This window comes from Alosa sapidissima, chromosome 17 (assembly GCF_018492685.1).
Source record: "Alosa sapidissima isolate fAloSap1 chromosome 17, fAloSap1.pri, whole genome shotgun sequence".
NCBI lineage: Eukaryota > Metazoa > Chordata > Actinopteri > Clupeiformes > Clupeidae > Alosa > Alosa sapidissima.
In genome coordinates, this window is record NC_055973.1 from 13741770 (window position 1) to 13760267 (window position 18498).

Below are 18498 nucleotides of genomic sequence, written 5' to 3' on the forward strand. Positions count from 1 at the left end.
GTGTTGGCCATATTATTGTTTTTTCTCTAACTTACATCAACACAGTGGAAAGACTAACAAATCAAGCAGTTATTTGACAATTCTTTCTCTGTTGAGGAGGACATTTAAACTTAATGCATTTTCTTTTTTCAGCCCCTTTTACTCATCAAAATGTGTTTAATTGAATTCTGCATTCTCATTTAGAGAGCGAAATTAAACTTGGCCTGGGCACCATGTTCATTATACTTGCCAGTGATGCTTCTATGAAAGGATGAGTTGTCTTTAAAATGGTGATTAGATGTGATATTATTCGATAATGCGCTGAATTGCTTCTCTCTGCTCGCACCAGTGTAGCGTACAGGAAATTTATTGTGGGCAAACTCCAAAGTGACTTTCACAGATTCCCAGCTTTAATGTGATTTCCATGGTTCAGTGTGGGCCAGTTCTTATCAGGCCCCAAGGCCCTGAACAGTAGTCTCTGGTGGCCTATCACCCATACCCCCATAATTAGTCTCCAAAATGCATGAAGAACTACTTCACTTTCACCATGAAGACAATTTCATTTGCACTGGAGGCAAGAAAGCAAACCAATTAAAAGTCACTTTTAATACTCTAAAAGGAAGTCAAAGAAAGATACAATGCATTTGAATCCTGCCCATTTTATCAATGCTAAACATCATTGTTCTTAATTCATTTATTTGGTTATTTGTCTATTTTCCTTTGGTAATATCTTTAATAGTTTTCATTTAATAATCTACTGTATCTATACAGTAGGTCAGCTATCTATGCCCTCATGTTCCTTTGGTTGCATGCTATGGACATACGGCCCGTTTTCTCATGCCCAGCTCAGACCTGCTTGACCTTGGCATGACCTTCATGCCTCTGGAAAGCCCAGTGTCTGTCCATGGGCCCTTTGGCTGGGCTCCAGGCGGGTGTGGAATCACACCTCTTGGGTACTCCTCTCTCTCTCTCTCTCTCTCTCTCTCTCTCTCTCTCTCTCTCTCTCTCTCTCTGCCTCAGCCCAGACACACAGCCTCCATGGCTGTCGGCACTGCACGCGGCAAGGCTGGCTAGGCCAGGAAGAGCCTGCAGAGAGGTGGCCAGCGCCCAGGCTCGTCCTGCCCGATCAGAGCCCCGGAGGGGAGAAATGAGATCTTAAAAATACCCGACCTGTCCCTGCTGACTCAACAGCCTGTTTTTTTTGTTTTGTTTTAAACCTAATTTCCAGAAATATCGCCCCTAGTTATTCGCATGGCCAGTTGCTTCTCAGGACTATATTGACATTCACAACATCAAGGTCAGTTCATTATAGGTCATCTATAATGTGTGGATGTTCAGCTATCGACAGGCGCTCATGTCAAGTCAAAGATGATTATGGTGCAAAGGCCACAAACATGCCATGCTGGTGATTGAGTGGTTGTCCACCTCTAGACCAGCTTCATACAAATGAATGTCAAGGTCAAACAGTCTCTTCAGCTGCTCAGTTCTAGAACATGCATAATATACAGTAAATGCTTGTGTAGACTGAGCAACCAGTAAAGGATTTTAGAGGGTTCATGCATGCTTGACAATTAACCATGACCATGAATTATAGATGCCCTGAAATATGGCATGCATAAAAAAATAGATTCTGGTGTGCAGGTATGAGAATTGCATGTTGGGAGATCTTAATACATGAGGGTTGGTTTGACCCTGCTGGCTTGCCATAGGGCTGTATAAATCACCCAGCATGTGCTGTGCCCTTGAATGCTTTTGTCCTTCACCACATGCAGGGGTGGATGTGCACATATACAGATGGAATCACACATAGTTACACACTCACAAACAGAGAGACAGAGAGAGAAAGAGAGAAACACACACACTAGAACGCACTTACTGTATGTACACAAACACACACACACCACACAATTATTCAATCCCTGACTCATACACTCCAGGACAAATATTTGTTTATACATACAACACATTGAGTCGCATACATTCAAACTCAAACACATACAGTACATACTTGCATTATGTATGTGTGCATGCACAAACACACACACATACACACACACACACACACACACACACACACACACACACACACACACACACATACACACACAGTCAAACGGCAGATTTGTGATTAATTGTGATTAAGTGTGCCCCCCCCCCCCCCCAAAACCCCCAAGATGAGGCCATCTGGCCACTTCCTTCCCTGGCTCTCCCAGTCCAACCTCACCCAGTAATCCTCCTCATCCCCCCTTGGGGCTCTCTGTGTCTCCTCTCCTTGACCAGTGCCAGCTCTGTCCCATGGCTTCAGTGCATGTCCAGCCAGACTGCTCTTAGTCAGGGCTTTGGCAGCGCCGGTCAGAATGAGGGCAGCCATCATTTCAAGGCATGGGGAGGGGAGAGAGGAGACACTGATAGGTGATGAGCTCCACAGCTAAGGGAGGACTTGGGAAAAGCTGATCTATCCATCCACCCCCTACTTTAAAACTAGTCTGTGATTTTAATCAGATTAAAACCACTCAGTTGATATAAACAATGACTTGGATGGTTTATAGTACTTGTGCATATTACTTATATATCAGCGGAGTGGTTGAGTAGGTACCTAGCCCAAATGTCTTGTTATTCGTTGTTATTTTTTACTTCTCTTTGATATGGGGCTAAATAACCCTTGCCATTGATTGTGAATGATAAAAGAGGAATGCGAATGAGACGAGGCTGAAAAAACCTGATCATCTGGGAAACTGCTTCAGAGTATATCCACGGGTATCTTCCATACTGCCTGGGTTGGTCAGGTGAACTGAAGAAGCGGCATGTTTCTGAGATGATGGCTCTAGTTCAGCTGAAAGCTGTTTTTCTATCAGATCTCTTTTCCAGATCACCCCATTCCACTTTATGGGCATATGCAGTATGGATGCTTTTTCTCTCTGTGTCTGTCTCTGTGTATATCTCACTCTCTCAAACACACACAGACAGACACACACACTAACTTTCTCTCCAGAGCATGTCTCTCCCTATTTTGTGTCTCTCTCTTTTTCTCCCCTCTTTCTCCTTCTTCAGTGTTATCAGTTTTCCTCATCTTATTCATCCTAACTCTAATCTCTCTCTCTCTTTCTCTCTCTCTCTCTCTCTGCAGTCTCCAGCCAAATATCTCCTCCCTGAGGTCAGCATCAATGACTATGGCAAAAATTGTGTGGTGATCGATCTTGACGAGACCTTGGTGCACAGCTCTTTCAAGGTACACGCATACACACACACACGCACGCACGCACGCACGCACGCACGCACGCACACACACACACACACACACACACACACACGCACACACACACACTCATATAGAAATGTGCATACATGTACACAGACAGGCAAAACACCCACACCCACATACAGTATCCACATACGCATATATGCATGTACAGCAGAGGAAATAATGTCAAAGCATGTCAAAAACATTTTCAGTAAGTATACTGTACTTCCAATGAGGCTATTTGCATGAATTTTTCACCAGAAATTAGTATTAACTCAGCTAATCTACCCATATAAAAAATCCAAACATTAAAGTCCATAAGTAGAGTTATGTGTAATAAAGTATCTAGCAATGTCTCATCCTCGTCATCCTGGTGGATGGCAAGATTCTCCTGGAACAAAATGACTCCATTCATCATTCCTTCAACTGTATGAAATCTGCCAGTACCATGAGATGAAAAACAGCCCTACACCATGATGCCTCCACCTCCAAACCTCACTGTTGGTATGGTATTTTTAGGGTGATCCACAGTGCCATTTTTCCTCCAAATATGGTGACATCCAAAAAGTTCAATTTTGATCTCGCCTGACCAGAATACATTCTCTCAGTATTTCATAGGCTTGTCCAAATGTTGTGTAGCAAACTTCGACATGTTTTTCTTCAGAGACGTGGGGTGAGCGTGCATAGGGGCCATGGCGGTGGAGTGCATTACCTATGATTTTCTGCCTTTCTGGAGCTTTCTCCAAGTGGTCCTTGGCTCTTGGGCTACTCTTCTGACTATCCTTCTGACTTCCTGGTCAGAAATCTTGCGAGGAGATTCTGTGCATGGCCAGTTGATGATGCAGTGATGTTCCTTCCACTTGTAGATAATGGCTCCAATACTGCTTACTGGATGATTCTGATCTGTAACCAGTTCCATTGATATGTTTTACATCAAATGCACAGGTCTTGGGAGAGCTCTTTGCTTTTACCCATCATGAAATGTTCCTTGTGTGACACCTTTTTATAGCCCATCAATATGTACTAACCCAGCTTATATTCATTTGCACAGATAGGAGGGATAATTACTCTCTAACTACTTATAGATTCCAGCTTGTTCCTTGCCATTCCTTGCCTTTGTGTACCGCTTTTTCTTAGCATGTTCAATACTTTTTATCTGTGCCATTCCACTTTTTTACTCATAACTGTACTTATAGACATTAATGTATGGATTTTTTTATATGTGTGGATTACCTAAATTAATACTAATGTCTGGTGAAAATTTCATGCAAATAGCGTCATTGGAAGTATTCTTACTGAAAAAAATGTTGACGTGTTCAATACTTATTTCCTCGCTGTATATACTCACATACACACACACACATGCAAACACACACACACACACACACACACACACATGCATATATGCATATATACAGTACTTATACGTACACACACACACACACACACACACACACACACACACACATGCATATATGCATATATACAGTACTTATACGTACACACACACACACACACACACACACACACACAGGTTGAGCTTCTCACACATATTTGAGCATTCACACCTATCCATGTATCCATTACATTACATTACATTACATTACATTTGGCTGACGCATTTTTAGCCAAAGCGACTAACAACATGGTTAACAGTTTAAGTTTTAAAGCAATTCTCAATAGTCAGGTAGAACCCCAGGATATGTGTGACATAAGGTGCTAATGCAATTTTTTTGCATAAATTGATAGTTTAGGGGGTGTAGACTCAGAATCTGACGGGTGCCGCTCCGGCACCCTTGAGCATTTTTTTTTTAAATTACATAATTTGCCACGCCTCCCTTTTTTGACCATAAAAAAAAAAACTAGATGCACATTACTGTATAAACCCATCATGTATGGTATCAAATAAAAAGCTCTTCTCAAACAGAAATCAATGATGTCAATAAAAACATGCTAAAAAGGATTTCAAGGGGGGGAGTGGTTGAAGAGCACTGCTCTCCAATGCCCACAATCACGGTTGAAGTGCCCTTGAGCAAGGCAGCTGACCCTTCACTGCTCCCTAGCGCCACTGTAGCAAGTCAACTCACATCTCCGGGTTAGTGTGCACTTCACCTCATGTGTGCTCGTTGTGTGCTTCATCTCACTGTGTGTTCACTAATTCACGGATGGGATAAATGCAGAGACCATAAATTCAGAGACCCAATACTACCTGGGAAGTACCTCACAACATTGCTGTCTGAAATTCAGCGACTGATTCAAGGGAAATTAAAGCTAACGTGCTAGCTAACCCGCAAGTTGGTGAACTAGGGTACATCAGACTTGCTATAATTCATATTAAAATGAATTACTATTGAATGATTGTATTCCTGTATGTATTAAGCTACAAGGCAGTTCCATAATTTATTTAATTTAATACCAAACATGACACGATTTAGAGGTATAAGCTATTATGCAGCAAAAAGAAACCTAATTTGACCTTAAAGGTCACTTTGCAAAAGGTATTTTGTTCTCTGGAGGGACCTAAACTATTTTTTTTCTACTTTATTATGGTCAAAGCAGATTTCTGTATGAAAAGAGCTTTAATTTGATACCATACATGATGGGTTTATAGGTTAATGTCTATTTAGATGATTTTCTATGATCAAGAAAGGGGTGTGGCAGGTAATGCCATTTTAAAGAAAATGCTCAAGGGTGCTGGAGCGGCACCCGTCAGATTCTGAAAGGACACCCCCTTACCTATCAATTTATGCAAAAAAATTGCATTAGTACCTTATGTCACACTTATGCCCAAATTCCACAAAGTTCTACCTGACTACAACAATTTTAGGACAATTTAAAAAAAACGGTAGAGTACAGTAAGAATAAGTGCATCAGTAAGTGCTGTTTTTAACAGTTACGTGTCAGTTCAAGACGGCTGGTAAGTGCTAGGATCGGCAAGACTTGTTGTAAGTGGTGCTATGAGAGGAGATGTTCTCTAAAGAGCTGGGTCTTCAGGAGTTTTTTGAAAATGGAGAGGGATGTCCCTGCCCTTGTAGAAACTGGCAGTGTGTTCCACCAACGAGGAACAACAGATGAAAAAAGTTTGGATTGGCCTGAGCGTACCGGTGGTAGAGCTAGACGTCGTTCGTCTGAGGAGCACAGCGGTCTAGAGGTAGCGTATGTCTGTATGAGGGCATTCAAGTAGGTGGGAGCAGAACCGGATACTACTTTGTAGGCAAGCGTTAGAGCCTTGAATTTGATGCGGGCCGCCTTAGGTAGCCAGTGTAGCTGGATGAGCAGCGGGGTAACATGTCCCCTTTCAGGTTGGTTGTAGACCAGGCGCGCCGCCATCCACATCCACACTATTCCTAATACACTCACACCTATCCACACCATGCATACACTCACATTCACACTCAATGTAATGTTAAACGAGGTGTGACGATCAGATAAATACTGTGTGTAACATACTTCATCCAACATTTAATGTAATTAATCTCTGTGTAGAGGACATTCAGATAGACATCGGCCATGTGTTTATGCTGGCGATGAAACAGTGTCACTTCAATGGAGACCTGCTCGCCGCACTGCTGCTTAAGTAGTTACTGTAATCCACTAATAACACGCCACGCAAGGCTCAATAACACACGACAATGGCTGTGAGTAGTTTGAGATTGCAGGGGATTAAAAGTCCCAGATGAATTAAATCCTCTGTTAAGATTACGAAGAGAAAGAGGGGGAGAGAGAGAGGAGAGTGGATGAGAGAGTGAGAGAAAGAGAGAGAGAGAGAGGAGAGAGGGGTGGATAGAGAGAGATGGGGGGTGGGTCTATAGCCCTCGCTATAGCCTTCAAAAGTTCCCCCTTCATGGGGGGTGGGTCTATAGCCTATAGTCGCTATAGCCTTCAAAAGTTCCCCCTTCAGAGATACACCTGCTCACTCCAGTGACCCAGATCATAGGCCCTCATATCTTTACTGTGGAAAATGATCACACACACACACACACATACACACACACACACATACCAGTACACACACACACACACACACACACACACACACACACACACACACACACACACACACACACACACACACACACAAATGCACACAGACACACACACATGCACATGCACACACACATACACACTTCACATACACACATGCACATTCACATGCACTCACACACACACACACCCACACACACACACACACACACACACACACACACACACACATACACACATACACACACGCATATTAATATACATACACACATAAACGCACACAGATATAGATATAGATAGCTTGTACACATGCACTACACAAATCTGGGCCTTCAAACAGATTTACACAGGCCTGCTAAACACACTTTTTTTTTCTCTGGCCTTGTTTTTCTCTCGTTCAGATATGAACACACCCTTATAAACCATCATGCAGTATTTGAATGCACATTCAATGGTCCAAACATATGTGCAAAGTGAAAGAGAGAATGCGTGTGTGTGTGTGTGTGTGTGTGTGTGTGTGCGTGCGTGTGCGTGCGTGTGCGAGTGCCTGTGTGTGTGCGTGCGTGTGTGTGTATGTGTGTGTGTGTGTGTGTGCGTGTGTGTGTTTGTAGTGCCCAGCAGTTAGTTGTGTAAAGTCTAAGAGCAGAGAAGGAGGAGCCCCAAGACAGAGGCCCAGAGAGAGGGAAGAAGAAAGATATGCATGCCTTAGTGCGCGCACACACACAGACACACACACACACACACACACACACCACACACACACACACACACACACACACACACACACACACAGTCACACACACACACTCTCTCACACACACACACGCATGCACGCGCACACACACACACACACACACACACACACAGACACACACACACACACACGCACACACACACACACGCACACACACACACGCATGCACGCACACACACACACACACACACACACACACACACACACACACACTCACACACACACACACACACACACACGGCACACACGCACACTCTTTCCCTTTTTTACTCAGACATGCATGCATTCACTCAGACACACTCAAAGACACACACCCACTTGCACATACTTTCCCTGTTTTTGTCAGAGTCTTTTATACTCATACGCTTGTTCAGAATGACACACCCTCCTGCTCTCTCTCTCTCTCTCTCTGTGCACACACACACACACACACACACACACACACACACACACACACACACACATCAACATACACATACGGTCATGCACTGACAAACACATGCTGTAAGGTGTGTCCCTGGCCCAGTGTCCCCAGCTTTGAGGCATTGTTGGTCCAGACAGGGCTGTGTGTGTGTGTGTGTGTGTGTGTGTGTGTGTGTGTGTGTGTGTGTGTGTGTGTGTGTGTGTGTGTGTGTGTGTGCGTGCGTGTGTGTGTTGCTGAGTGTGTGTGTCCCAGAGCTGTGAGACATTGTTGGTCCGCACGGGGCTGGAACTTTGGCTTGGAGAGCCGCCCATGTTTTCCTTTTCTTACGGAGCTTTGCCTGACGACACCAAGCCCTCCAATCTGGCCGCCAGCTTTCTACTTAATTACCTCTCAGCCGGGGGCCGAACACGGCAAAGTTTGGGTCTCTTAATGGCCCTCAAAGGTTAGCCTTGTACATGATGAGGCTCTGCGAGGCGAAGGAGGGCGGAGGGCGATTACGGTGTCAGGACGACCCACCACAAATGGGGAAGAGAGATTACGCGAGGCCCAATGCTAGCTCATTTAGCTAGGTTTGTGGAAAGGTCAACTCGCTCAGTGCCGATATCTCCAATCTAAATATTCTGTCAGCTGTAGTCGCTATCTCGCTCTCTCAGGCTAAATGTTTTTTTTTTTTTTACTTGGGTTTTGAGTCAATTAATAACTGAGAGATTAGTTTTCTCTCTCTCTCTCTCTTTCTCTGACTCTCTTTCTACCTCTTTGTCCCGTCTATCCCTCTCTTGTTCCTTCTGCCTTTTGCCTTTGTGAGTCATCCAATTGCCTCATTTAAACTCAAAAGGGATGTCCAGCCAGGATTTGAAGTTTGAGAATAGCTTCCTCTGTCACAGCACTGTGCTAGAATCTTACCCCCCGTCCACACACACACACACACACACACACACACACACTAATCCCAAACCAACCCACATATATGAATGTCCTGTCCAGTCAGTCCAGCACAACCCTACATGAAACATGCTCTCTGGTCACTCTCACGATTGGGCAACACTGCACAATCACTTCAGTGGTGAAGGGGGGGGGGGGGCCTTCATAGCTAGCTCGCCGTCTCCCCCTGTTGGTTTACCCCGGTCTCACCCCTCTAGCCATACACATTCAACCAGTCACGTCCTCCTCCTTGTGGCCTGACAACTAGCTCTTGCATCGGGTCCTGAAAACGCCTCAACTGCAGTAGACTACATATTCACCATGTGCAGAACATTTAGTCCCATCCACTCAGTAGGAATAATATGGCCCAGTGAATTGAAAGTGATTTGGTGTGTGGTCTGCGTGGCTAAGTGAGAGTGAATGAGGAGCTGTTCTTATTATGGTGCCAGGGTGCCAGCAGGCTGTTTGCGGAGCCGTAAATCCTCACACCCCGGCCCTCGGCTAAATTTAACCGGCCGCTCCCAACTTGTTGGGGGAAAAACTTTTATCCCCTCCACTGTCCCCATCTCTCTCGTTCTCGCTCTCCCTCCCTCGCTCACCATATTGCTCTTTCCCCTGTCAATCTATTTCAGTCTTTTTGTCTTTCTCTTTCCTCTGGCTTGATGACAGCAGCACACCACCTGCTGAGTCTTTTTCATCCTTTCATCCCATCAAGACCCATCAAGATGCCACCCTCAGATAAGCATGTAGGATGATGCAGACCTCAATTAGATCTCACTATCTTTGGTGTTCTGTAGCCACAGAACGAAAATGGAACAGAAATGTTCCATTCCCTCTCCATGTGCCTTATAGAACAAATTGCATCAAAATGGGTCCCCTCTGGTAGACTAGGATGGAAGATAAATAGTGTAAACTGTAGAATGTTATGTAAATGTGTTAAATTCACAGGAATTTATTCGCTTCAATTACTTGAAGACTGAAAGTGCAGCCTAATTCAGTATTACCATTAGTAGGTCTTTGTCAGCATGTTTCTGTATCAGTCTGTCTATATCAATCTGTCCTAAACCAATCAGTCATGATCGTATGGAAACACGGCAGCTGATTCAGGGTTCCATGATTGAAAACTGCATCCTCCGTCTTTCATAGGAAACAATAACTATCAAATATCCATTGTGTAATGTTGTAATTTATCTGTAATACTGTAAAACTCTATTTTTCTTCCTGATGAAACTCAATGATTCCTCAGATTCTATTATTAATGAACATGTGGCAAAATTATGAGCCCTGGGTGCTTCCTCCAAGGCAGTGAGGAGATGTAATCTGTTGCTGCTGAAGAGACTGGTGGCTTTTAATTGGTGGATGTGCCCTCCTAGTGACTGTATGCTCTGCTTTGCTTTGCTTTGCTTTGATTTGATCACAAAGTAAAACTCTACTTAGCTAATCTGGAGGACCCACATGTTTTGATTAAGTGCTTGATGAGCATATTACCCCTTGCCTGTGGTCAGCCTCTATCAGCCCCTGCACCCCTGTAGAGAGAGGTATAGTGATATGAAGAGATATGATCTGCTGCAGCACCACGCTACAGAAGCGTTTGCTTCTTAATATGAGACGGTTCAAAAAGGCTCACAGTTGAATCCCCCTCGCTCGATTTTCCATCTCCAAAAGAGCCATTAAATGTCAACCCGCTGTGGAGGTACAGTAGTGATATCTGGATATGATCTGCTGCTGCAGTGCCAGATGAAATGTTTGCTTTGCTCTGCTCCCTGTCTGTGTATTGGTAAATATGAGCTCTTCTTAGCTAAGCTAACATGCTTACGGACTTATACTCAACTTGTAAATGTTACAGGGTTCAATAGGGTTTTAAGTATTTGTTTTACGTAACAAAGAACATTGTTGGCCTAATGTACAAAATGCCTCTTTACTTTTCTGCTACAAAAAAGTCCATGATTTTTCATTGCTACTGAAGCACAATGATACTTTTTAGGACCTAAATAAGCATGGATAAGTTTGGTTTGGCTGTATGTTTGTGGGGGTAGTATCTCTCTTGGCATTCCGAGGTGTTTCATATTTCAAAAGAAAAGAAAGGCTTCCATGTGTTTGGAGCTTTGGATTGACAGTTCTTTCTGTTCTCTGTTCTCTCCCTCTTTTCTCTTCTGCAGCCTATCAGCAATGCCGATTTCATTGTTCCGGTGGAGATCGACGGAACCGTTCATCAGGTACAGTACCGCACACTCGCTCTTTGCTCGTATCGGGTTCTCTTCACTTAAGGCGTCTCTTTGTTCCTGGTGATGTTGACTGGCTTCACTCATCGGCTCACATTTTTCTTATTACCTCAAACTGTGTCCTTAAGACTAGTGCTAATTATTACAACCCGACAGTCCACTTAACAAACAGAAGAAAAAAATAAGAACACCTTGCATGATTACTGAACCATGATTAGGCATCTCTGTTGTTGCTTTGTTTTGAGCAAATCGAAAACTCTGGCGTGTACAAAAATATCTGTTTTTTGCTTTACAGTAATATGTTTTTTTCTGTGGCTGTTTTTTTTTTGTCATTTTCTTTTATCTTTCCCCCACTTCCCTTTTATCTGCCAGCAAGGCGTCAATGGGAGGGCCCAGGAGATGCAGCCCTAATCAGTCAGGCTGTGATCTGCTTTATCTGTATGTGTTTAAGATGCAGAAGCAGCAGGTTGCCCTTGAACAAGGTGACTTGACATTGTCACCAGCTAGTCAAATGTCAAGACACCGGATGCATACGAATGGGCTTTCAGTCACAGTGAACTCCTTGACTTGTATGCTGTTTGGGCTACATGGAGTGTGTGTGTGTGTGTGTGTGTGTGTGTGTGTGTGTGTGTGTGTGTGTGTGTGTGTGTGTGTGTGTATGCTCTGTGTGTGTGTGTGTGTGTGTGTGTGTGTGTGTGTGTGTGTGTGTGTGTGTGTGTGTATGGACAGGCCTAGCACAGCCAACCAGCCAACCTTGAACCAGGTGATTGCTCTTACCTGGTTCAAGTAATCCAGGATAGGCTGTGCACACTGAAGTCGGCCTGTTCTTGGTTACTTGCACTCGGTTTCAGCAGTTTGTCGTCTGCAGAGGAAGATATCAACTGTGATATTTAACTATTTTTTGTGGCCTAGGGAGACTAATCTCTGCCCAATATTAGCAAGTGCAGTGCATCGGTTTGCTTAAATTTGTTCAAAAACTAGATGAACTGCACATTATCTCCGCAAAATAAATCACTCTTGTCAATGTGTCTCCATCTCCTACACCATCCTCCACTTTTGCATGTAAATGAGTGTGTGCATGTGTGTGTTTGCTTTTGTGTACATATGTGCAACTCTGTGTGTGTTCGCTTGTGAGCGTGTGTGTGTGTGTGTGTGGGGGGGGGCGTCATGTGTGTGTGTATCTGTGTGTGTGTTTCTTTGTGTGCGTGTATGTATGCGTGATTTTGTGCGTGTACATGCCTGTGTGTGTATGCTTGTGTTTTTCTGTGTGTGTGTGTGTGTCTGTGTGCCTGCGTGCATGGATATGTGTGTGGGTGTGTTTATATGTGTGTGTGCTTGGTTATTTGTGTGTTTGTGTGCGTCCGTGTGTGTGGGTTTGTACAACCCTTCACTCAATTCTATCATCTACAGGCCGATTGGGGTACAGTCACTAAATGTACACATAAATTAATTTATTGTATGGCCCCCCATGAAAGGAATACCACGAAACTATACCGCAAATGCATGGTTATGTGATGGGTTGAGATGGCCCCTTGAGACCAACGTGCACAAAAATATTGGTCCTCCTAGGCCCTACGGTTCTTGAGATATTCACAGAAAACTGTGTCCACCCAACAATGGTTCCGTGTCATCCTTGTAGGGCTACATGCCCACCCAGTTTCGTGCAGCTTGGTCTTTCAGTGTCCCGTGAATCGTTGACACAATTACTGAGGAAAAATAAATAAATAAATCCGGAAGAAAAAAAAATCTGACTAAACCTATGACCGCCACTTTGCTTGTGGATTGTATACTAGAGAAATCAACAATATTGCGGTCATTTCAGGGCCAGGTCAATTAGCAGTATTGTTTGACTGAATCATTGTCCAGTATAGCTTTACAAACCTTAAAAGTGTGTAATGTGGTGTTATTGTGTGCTTCACTGTTCAATTTCTTTCTGCACGCTACCCCTCTGACATATATGTCATACATGTGTGCTGTCATTGCAGGTGTACGTCCTTAAGAGGCCTCACGTGGACGAGTTTCTGCAGAAGATGGGCGAGCTGTTTGAATGTGTCCTTTTCACAGCAAGCTTAGCCAAGGTTAGGCTCCTTCCCAAGGCTAGAACATAAGAATAAGGGGCAGGTGGGTGGGTGGGGGGTGGCGCTGTTTTTTAGCCTTGCACACTCTTATAAGTCCTTACAAGTCTTTACAAACCCAGGGCCAAGGGCAGAAGGATTCTTCAGGAGAGCAAGAACTTTCTTTACTTCCAAAACAAACTTGGCAAAACGTGTTTTTTCTAACAATAAATTCAGAGATTAGTGTTTATTTGTTTAAAAACTACTTCTATACAAAGTTAGATTAGACTCAATGATGTGTTGGACCAGCTGGTCATGTCATATACTCCAAAAAAATAATGGTGCCAAATTTGGTTATTCAAAGCCTTTTGTAGTGCTTCAAAGAATCCTCAAGGTAATAGTTCTTTAAGAAAATAAAAGGCAAACAAACATGAAAATAGTCTGTCTGAAGAACCATTTCCAATGTGAAGATGATGGATGTGAAGATTCAATACAAAGTCATGGTTCTTTATGGAACCATTTAGTGATGAAAAGAACCATTTAGGTACCTTCATTTTTAAGAGTGCATGAAACGTCCCTCCCCCCACCCCCATCATGTGGTTCTCTGTTCTTTTGCGGTTCTGCAGTATGCAGACCCCGTGGCGGACCTACTAGACCAGTGGGGGGTGTTCCGGGCGCGGCTCTTCAGGGAATCCTGCGTGTTCCACCGAGGGAACTACGTCAAAGACCTCAGCCGACTGGGCAGGGAGCTCAGCAAAGTCATCATCGTGGACAACTCCCCCGCCTCCTACATCTTCCACCCAGAGAACGCTGTAAGCCAGCCACTTAAAGGATGGATGGATGGATGGATGGCTAGATGGATGGATGGATGGATGGATGGATGGATGGATGGCTAGATGGATGGATGGATGGATGGATGGATGGATGGATGGATGGCTAGATGGATGGATGGATGGATGGATGGATGGCTAGATGGATGGATGGATGGATGGATGGATGGATGGCTAGATGGATGGATGGATGGATGGATGGATGGATGGATGGATGGCTAGATGGATGGATGGATGGATGGATGGATGGATGGCTAGATGGATGGATGGATGGCTAGATGAAGGGATGGATAGGTTTTTTAGGTGGAAAGGGTGCATAAGTATATGAAAAAGTGGAAACTTTAACAGTAACGTTAATGTGCTAAAGAAGTCATATATTAATCTCTTAAATGCTGTAGAGAGCCTCTAGGCTACATTCAAATATAGCATACAAAATACAATCACCTCCTCACTAATACAGCACTGTATCTTCTAGCACATTTGTGCAAGTTCACACAGTGCTATGACACACTGTGTTTGTTTACACAGATGCATAATGCATAAGCTTGGCCACATTGGCCCTGTTTGTGCAATGCTAGCTGTGAGACAGTGAGTGCTCAGCCTAGGAGGCCAGTTTGTTCCTGTGGCGTTTTTTTCACTGGGCGGTGGAGCACCACGCTTGAGCCGTCTGGTCAGCAGGGTGGAGCTGCTTTGATGTGACGCTGTGATATCGCTCTAACTCCTGCTGGCACGGCACGGCTGGCCAGCGGAGTCCACCTCTGCCCTTTCTGGCATGGCGGGGCCGGGTGCGGGGGCACATACTGCTCTGAGTGCCTTGGCACAGCCAAGCATGTCAAGGTCAGGAGAAGGATCGTTGTGCCCGTGGGTGGATAAGTCGAGTATTAATTCACTTTCCTGTCAGCTAAATTGAATAAGGCCACTGCGGAGTGTCTGGCATCAAACGTTTCATGTGACTAGTTTTGTGGTTCAGTACAATACACTGGGTGTACAGAAAAGGAATTTACATGGTAGGATTGCTCAATTTAACTGGTTAGAGCTTATGCAACCAGGAACTCTTACATTATATTAGTTACATTACATTACATTACATTATTATGTATTATGCAAGTATTTCAGTGTGTTCAACATTGATATTTCCTGTCCAATCTTGATCAGTCACAAATACAGTAAACCCAAAAACCCTGAGAGGAGTACAAGTATAATACTCTTTTGGTCCCGTGAGGGAAATTTGGTCTCTGCATTTATCCCAATCCGTGAATTAGTGAAACACACTCAGCACACAGTGAGCACACAGTGAGGTGAAGCTCACACTAATCCCAGTGCAGTGAGCTGGCTGCTACAACAGCGGCGCTCAGGGAGCAGTAAGGGGTTAGGTGCCTTGCTCAAGGGCACTTCAGCCGTACCTACTGGTCGGGGTTCGAACCGGTAACTCTCCGGTTACAAGTCCGAAGCTCTAACCAGTAGGCCACGGCTGCCCCATTAGTACAGAGTACAGGAGACATTAGTACATTAGTACAGGAGACCTTGGTGTTAGGAGCATGTCATCTTCGGAACCACGGCAGTACTCTCAACCAATACACAGAGCATCAGGCTTGTATGGTGGTGTAAGCGTTGTGTTCACGGTGGCTTGTGGAACCCTTGTGATGTTTATGCGGGGGTTTCGTTAGTGAGGTTTCCCTCGCTTTCTCTCTCTCTAGGGGGGTGAGGGGAGGAGAGGGATGGGGCGAGGCAGGGGTGGTGGGATTCATCTCCAGGACTGTCGCCGCGCCTGGTGACGTCTCTTTGATGCGCCTACTCATCCATTTTTTATTCATCCAGCCAGAGAGTCGGAGGAATTTCTGATGTGCTGATGTAACACAGCGTAGGCGTGCGCCACCAGACTTCTCCCGCACTCTCTCTCACACACACACACACACTTGTGCATATTCTCTCTCTCTCTCTCTTTCTCTCTCATACACACACACACACACACACACACACAGAACCCTCTAATGATTACATTTGATACCGCATCAGAAGTCTCCTGGGTATGTGTGTGTGTGTATGGAAATATTGTACTGCATGAGTGATTGTGTATCTCCTTTGTCAGCAAGGGGAAATGGGTTTTCATCATACTACACCTGACTGAACTAGGTTTAACATGCCTCGGCAATCAAGGCTTTTGGACTATCATTGAAATATCTGCCATTTCCTTTTACACATTTATAATGACATTCGGTTATGCAATTCTGATTTTTTTTCTGACCGCAAAGCAGTTTATGTAAAGTCAAGGCAATGACGTACTCAGTAAAAACCTTTCAAACTTCCGTCAAAGTTCATACAGTACAAAAACTCTTCCAAAAAATGGCAAAAGTCATAAACACTGCAAAAAAAAATTCAAAAGAGTCACTCTGTGAGCCAAACTTGACTATCTCTCTCTCCCCTGACTGTGTCGACAGGTCCCGGTCCAGTCATGGTTCGACGACATGACAGACACTGAGTTATTGGACCTCATCCCCGTCTTTGAGGGCCTCAGCCGAGAGGCAGACATTTACACCGTACTACAGAACCTCCGGGCCAGGTAGCACCATCTCTGCCCACACCACCCCCTCCTCGGTCCGACCTCTTGACCGCTCTCCTCCGGCTCAGAGCTCTCCCTGCAGACAGGTCCGCTGGGCTGCAGCTCTGGCTAAGACTCGGTGTGTTCAGGCCCGCCTGAAGAGGGCGCCACTCTTACCCACAGAGCACGACAGCAGAGGCGGTGGCATACTCACATGGCCACACCCTTAAGGGGCGGAGTCTAAACATCCTGCCGTCTGTGATCTTGGGACGCCAGTGAGACTGTTGGCATGGAGACCTGTACATACTATATGTTTCTAATTTTGACCTCCAGATGGGGAAAAAAGAACAAAAAACAGAACAACCTAATTTTTTTACCAGAGGGAGACAAGAGTTAAGTATCCTCTTAAGTCCTATATATTTACCAAAAAAATAAATAAAAGTAAACAAAAAATCATATAAATAAACAAAAGCAAATTGCTATTTTCAGAGAGGTCTTGGAGACGTCATCTCGTTTCGTCCTCGCTATGCAGTCAGTCTCTCTCTCTCTCTCTCTCTCTCTCTCTCTCTCTCTCTCTCTCTCTCTCTCTCTCTCGATCACCAGTAGTTCCAACAACTGTGATTATATTCTCTTAACCCAACCAAGTGCCTTCTGACTGATCTTTATATGAGGATGATAAAAAATTTTATGCTGCATATTTACAGACAAACTCGAACCTTTAAAAAAACAAAAATACACGAAAGAAGTGATGAAATATGTCTTTTGTTTGAAATCCTATTTATGAAGAGGACTTACAAAGTGCGTTGCCACAAGCATCTAAAGAATATTTACTGATCGATGGCTTACGTTGACTCTAAGATTTGTTCTCAAATTTTGACAAAATATATTGTCTTATGATCATTATTATATGGTGTTTGCATTCATGGGCTAATTGCAATATGACTTATTATGAGATTATATGATATACAGTATAATGCGAAAAACAGCTGTATTTGTTAATCAACAGCAAGCCAATACAATTGCAATTTGATATGATTTCATCATGAAGAAAATGAACACTGCAGACGATGCAGTTTCTGAATTATATCCTGCATACTGTATGTTTAAATGAATCTATTTTGACCAAACTGTAAAACATATATCAATATATCCTAAAAGTGTAATTGAAAACAAATTGCAAGTATGTCAGAACTTAACAGAATAGTACATACAGTTCTTGAATCATGTTCCAGTGATAAGTGGCATTATTAAAATAAGTTGGTTCTCTGCTCTCTGCCTCAGTCTCTGTGTCTGTGTGTTTATTTGGGTGATGTATGTGACATCAGTGCCTTGTTGGTGGGGCCTAATTTGCAAAGTTATTTTATTCTGTGAGTAAATTGCTTGTGAGTGGGCGCGAGTCCGCTTTGTGCACAGCTCACAACATCAAGCAGAATGCTTCAAAGGGGGCACCGCTAGGGATAATACAATGCACCCATTGTTACACATCTACTAAGTGGTTTCAGCTCCGAATAAAATGAAAATAAATATACAAAATCTGCAGAAGAAAGCCA

The 18498-nt window shown here is 44.0% G+C and overlaps 1 protein-coding gene across 1 annotated transcript in view; it reads left to right on the forward strand.

Annotated features, from left to right (window-relative positions):
* Positions 1–18216, forward strand: part of ctdspla (CTD (carboxy-terminal domain, RNA polymerase II, polypeptide A) small phosphatase-like a) — a 42655-nt gene extending 24439 nt beyond the window's left edge. The window contains exons 4-8 of the mRNA XM_042067818.1: positions 3107–3208; positions 11463–11519; positions 13511–13603; positions 14206–14391; positions 16848–18216. Coding sequence (XP_041923752.1) covers positions 3107–3208; positions 11463–11519; positions 13511–13603; positions 14206–14391; positions 16848–16973 — 564 coding nt within the window. The 3' untranslated portion in view covers positions 16974–18216. The remainder of the gene's footprint in view (positions 1–3106; positions 3209–11462; positions 11520–13510; positions 13604–14205; positions 14392–16847) is intronic.
* Positions 18217–18498: the final 282 nt, after the last annotated feature.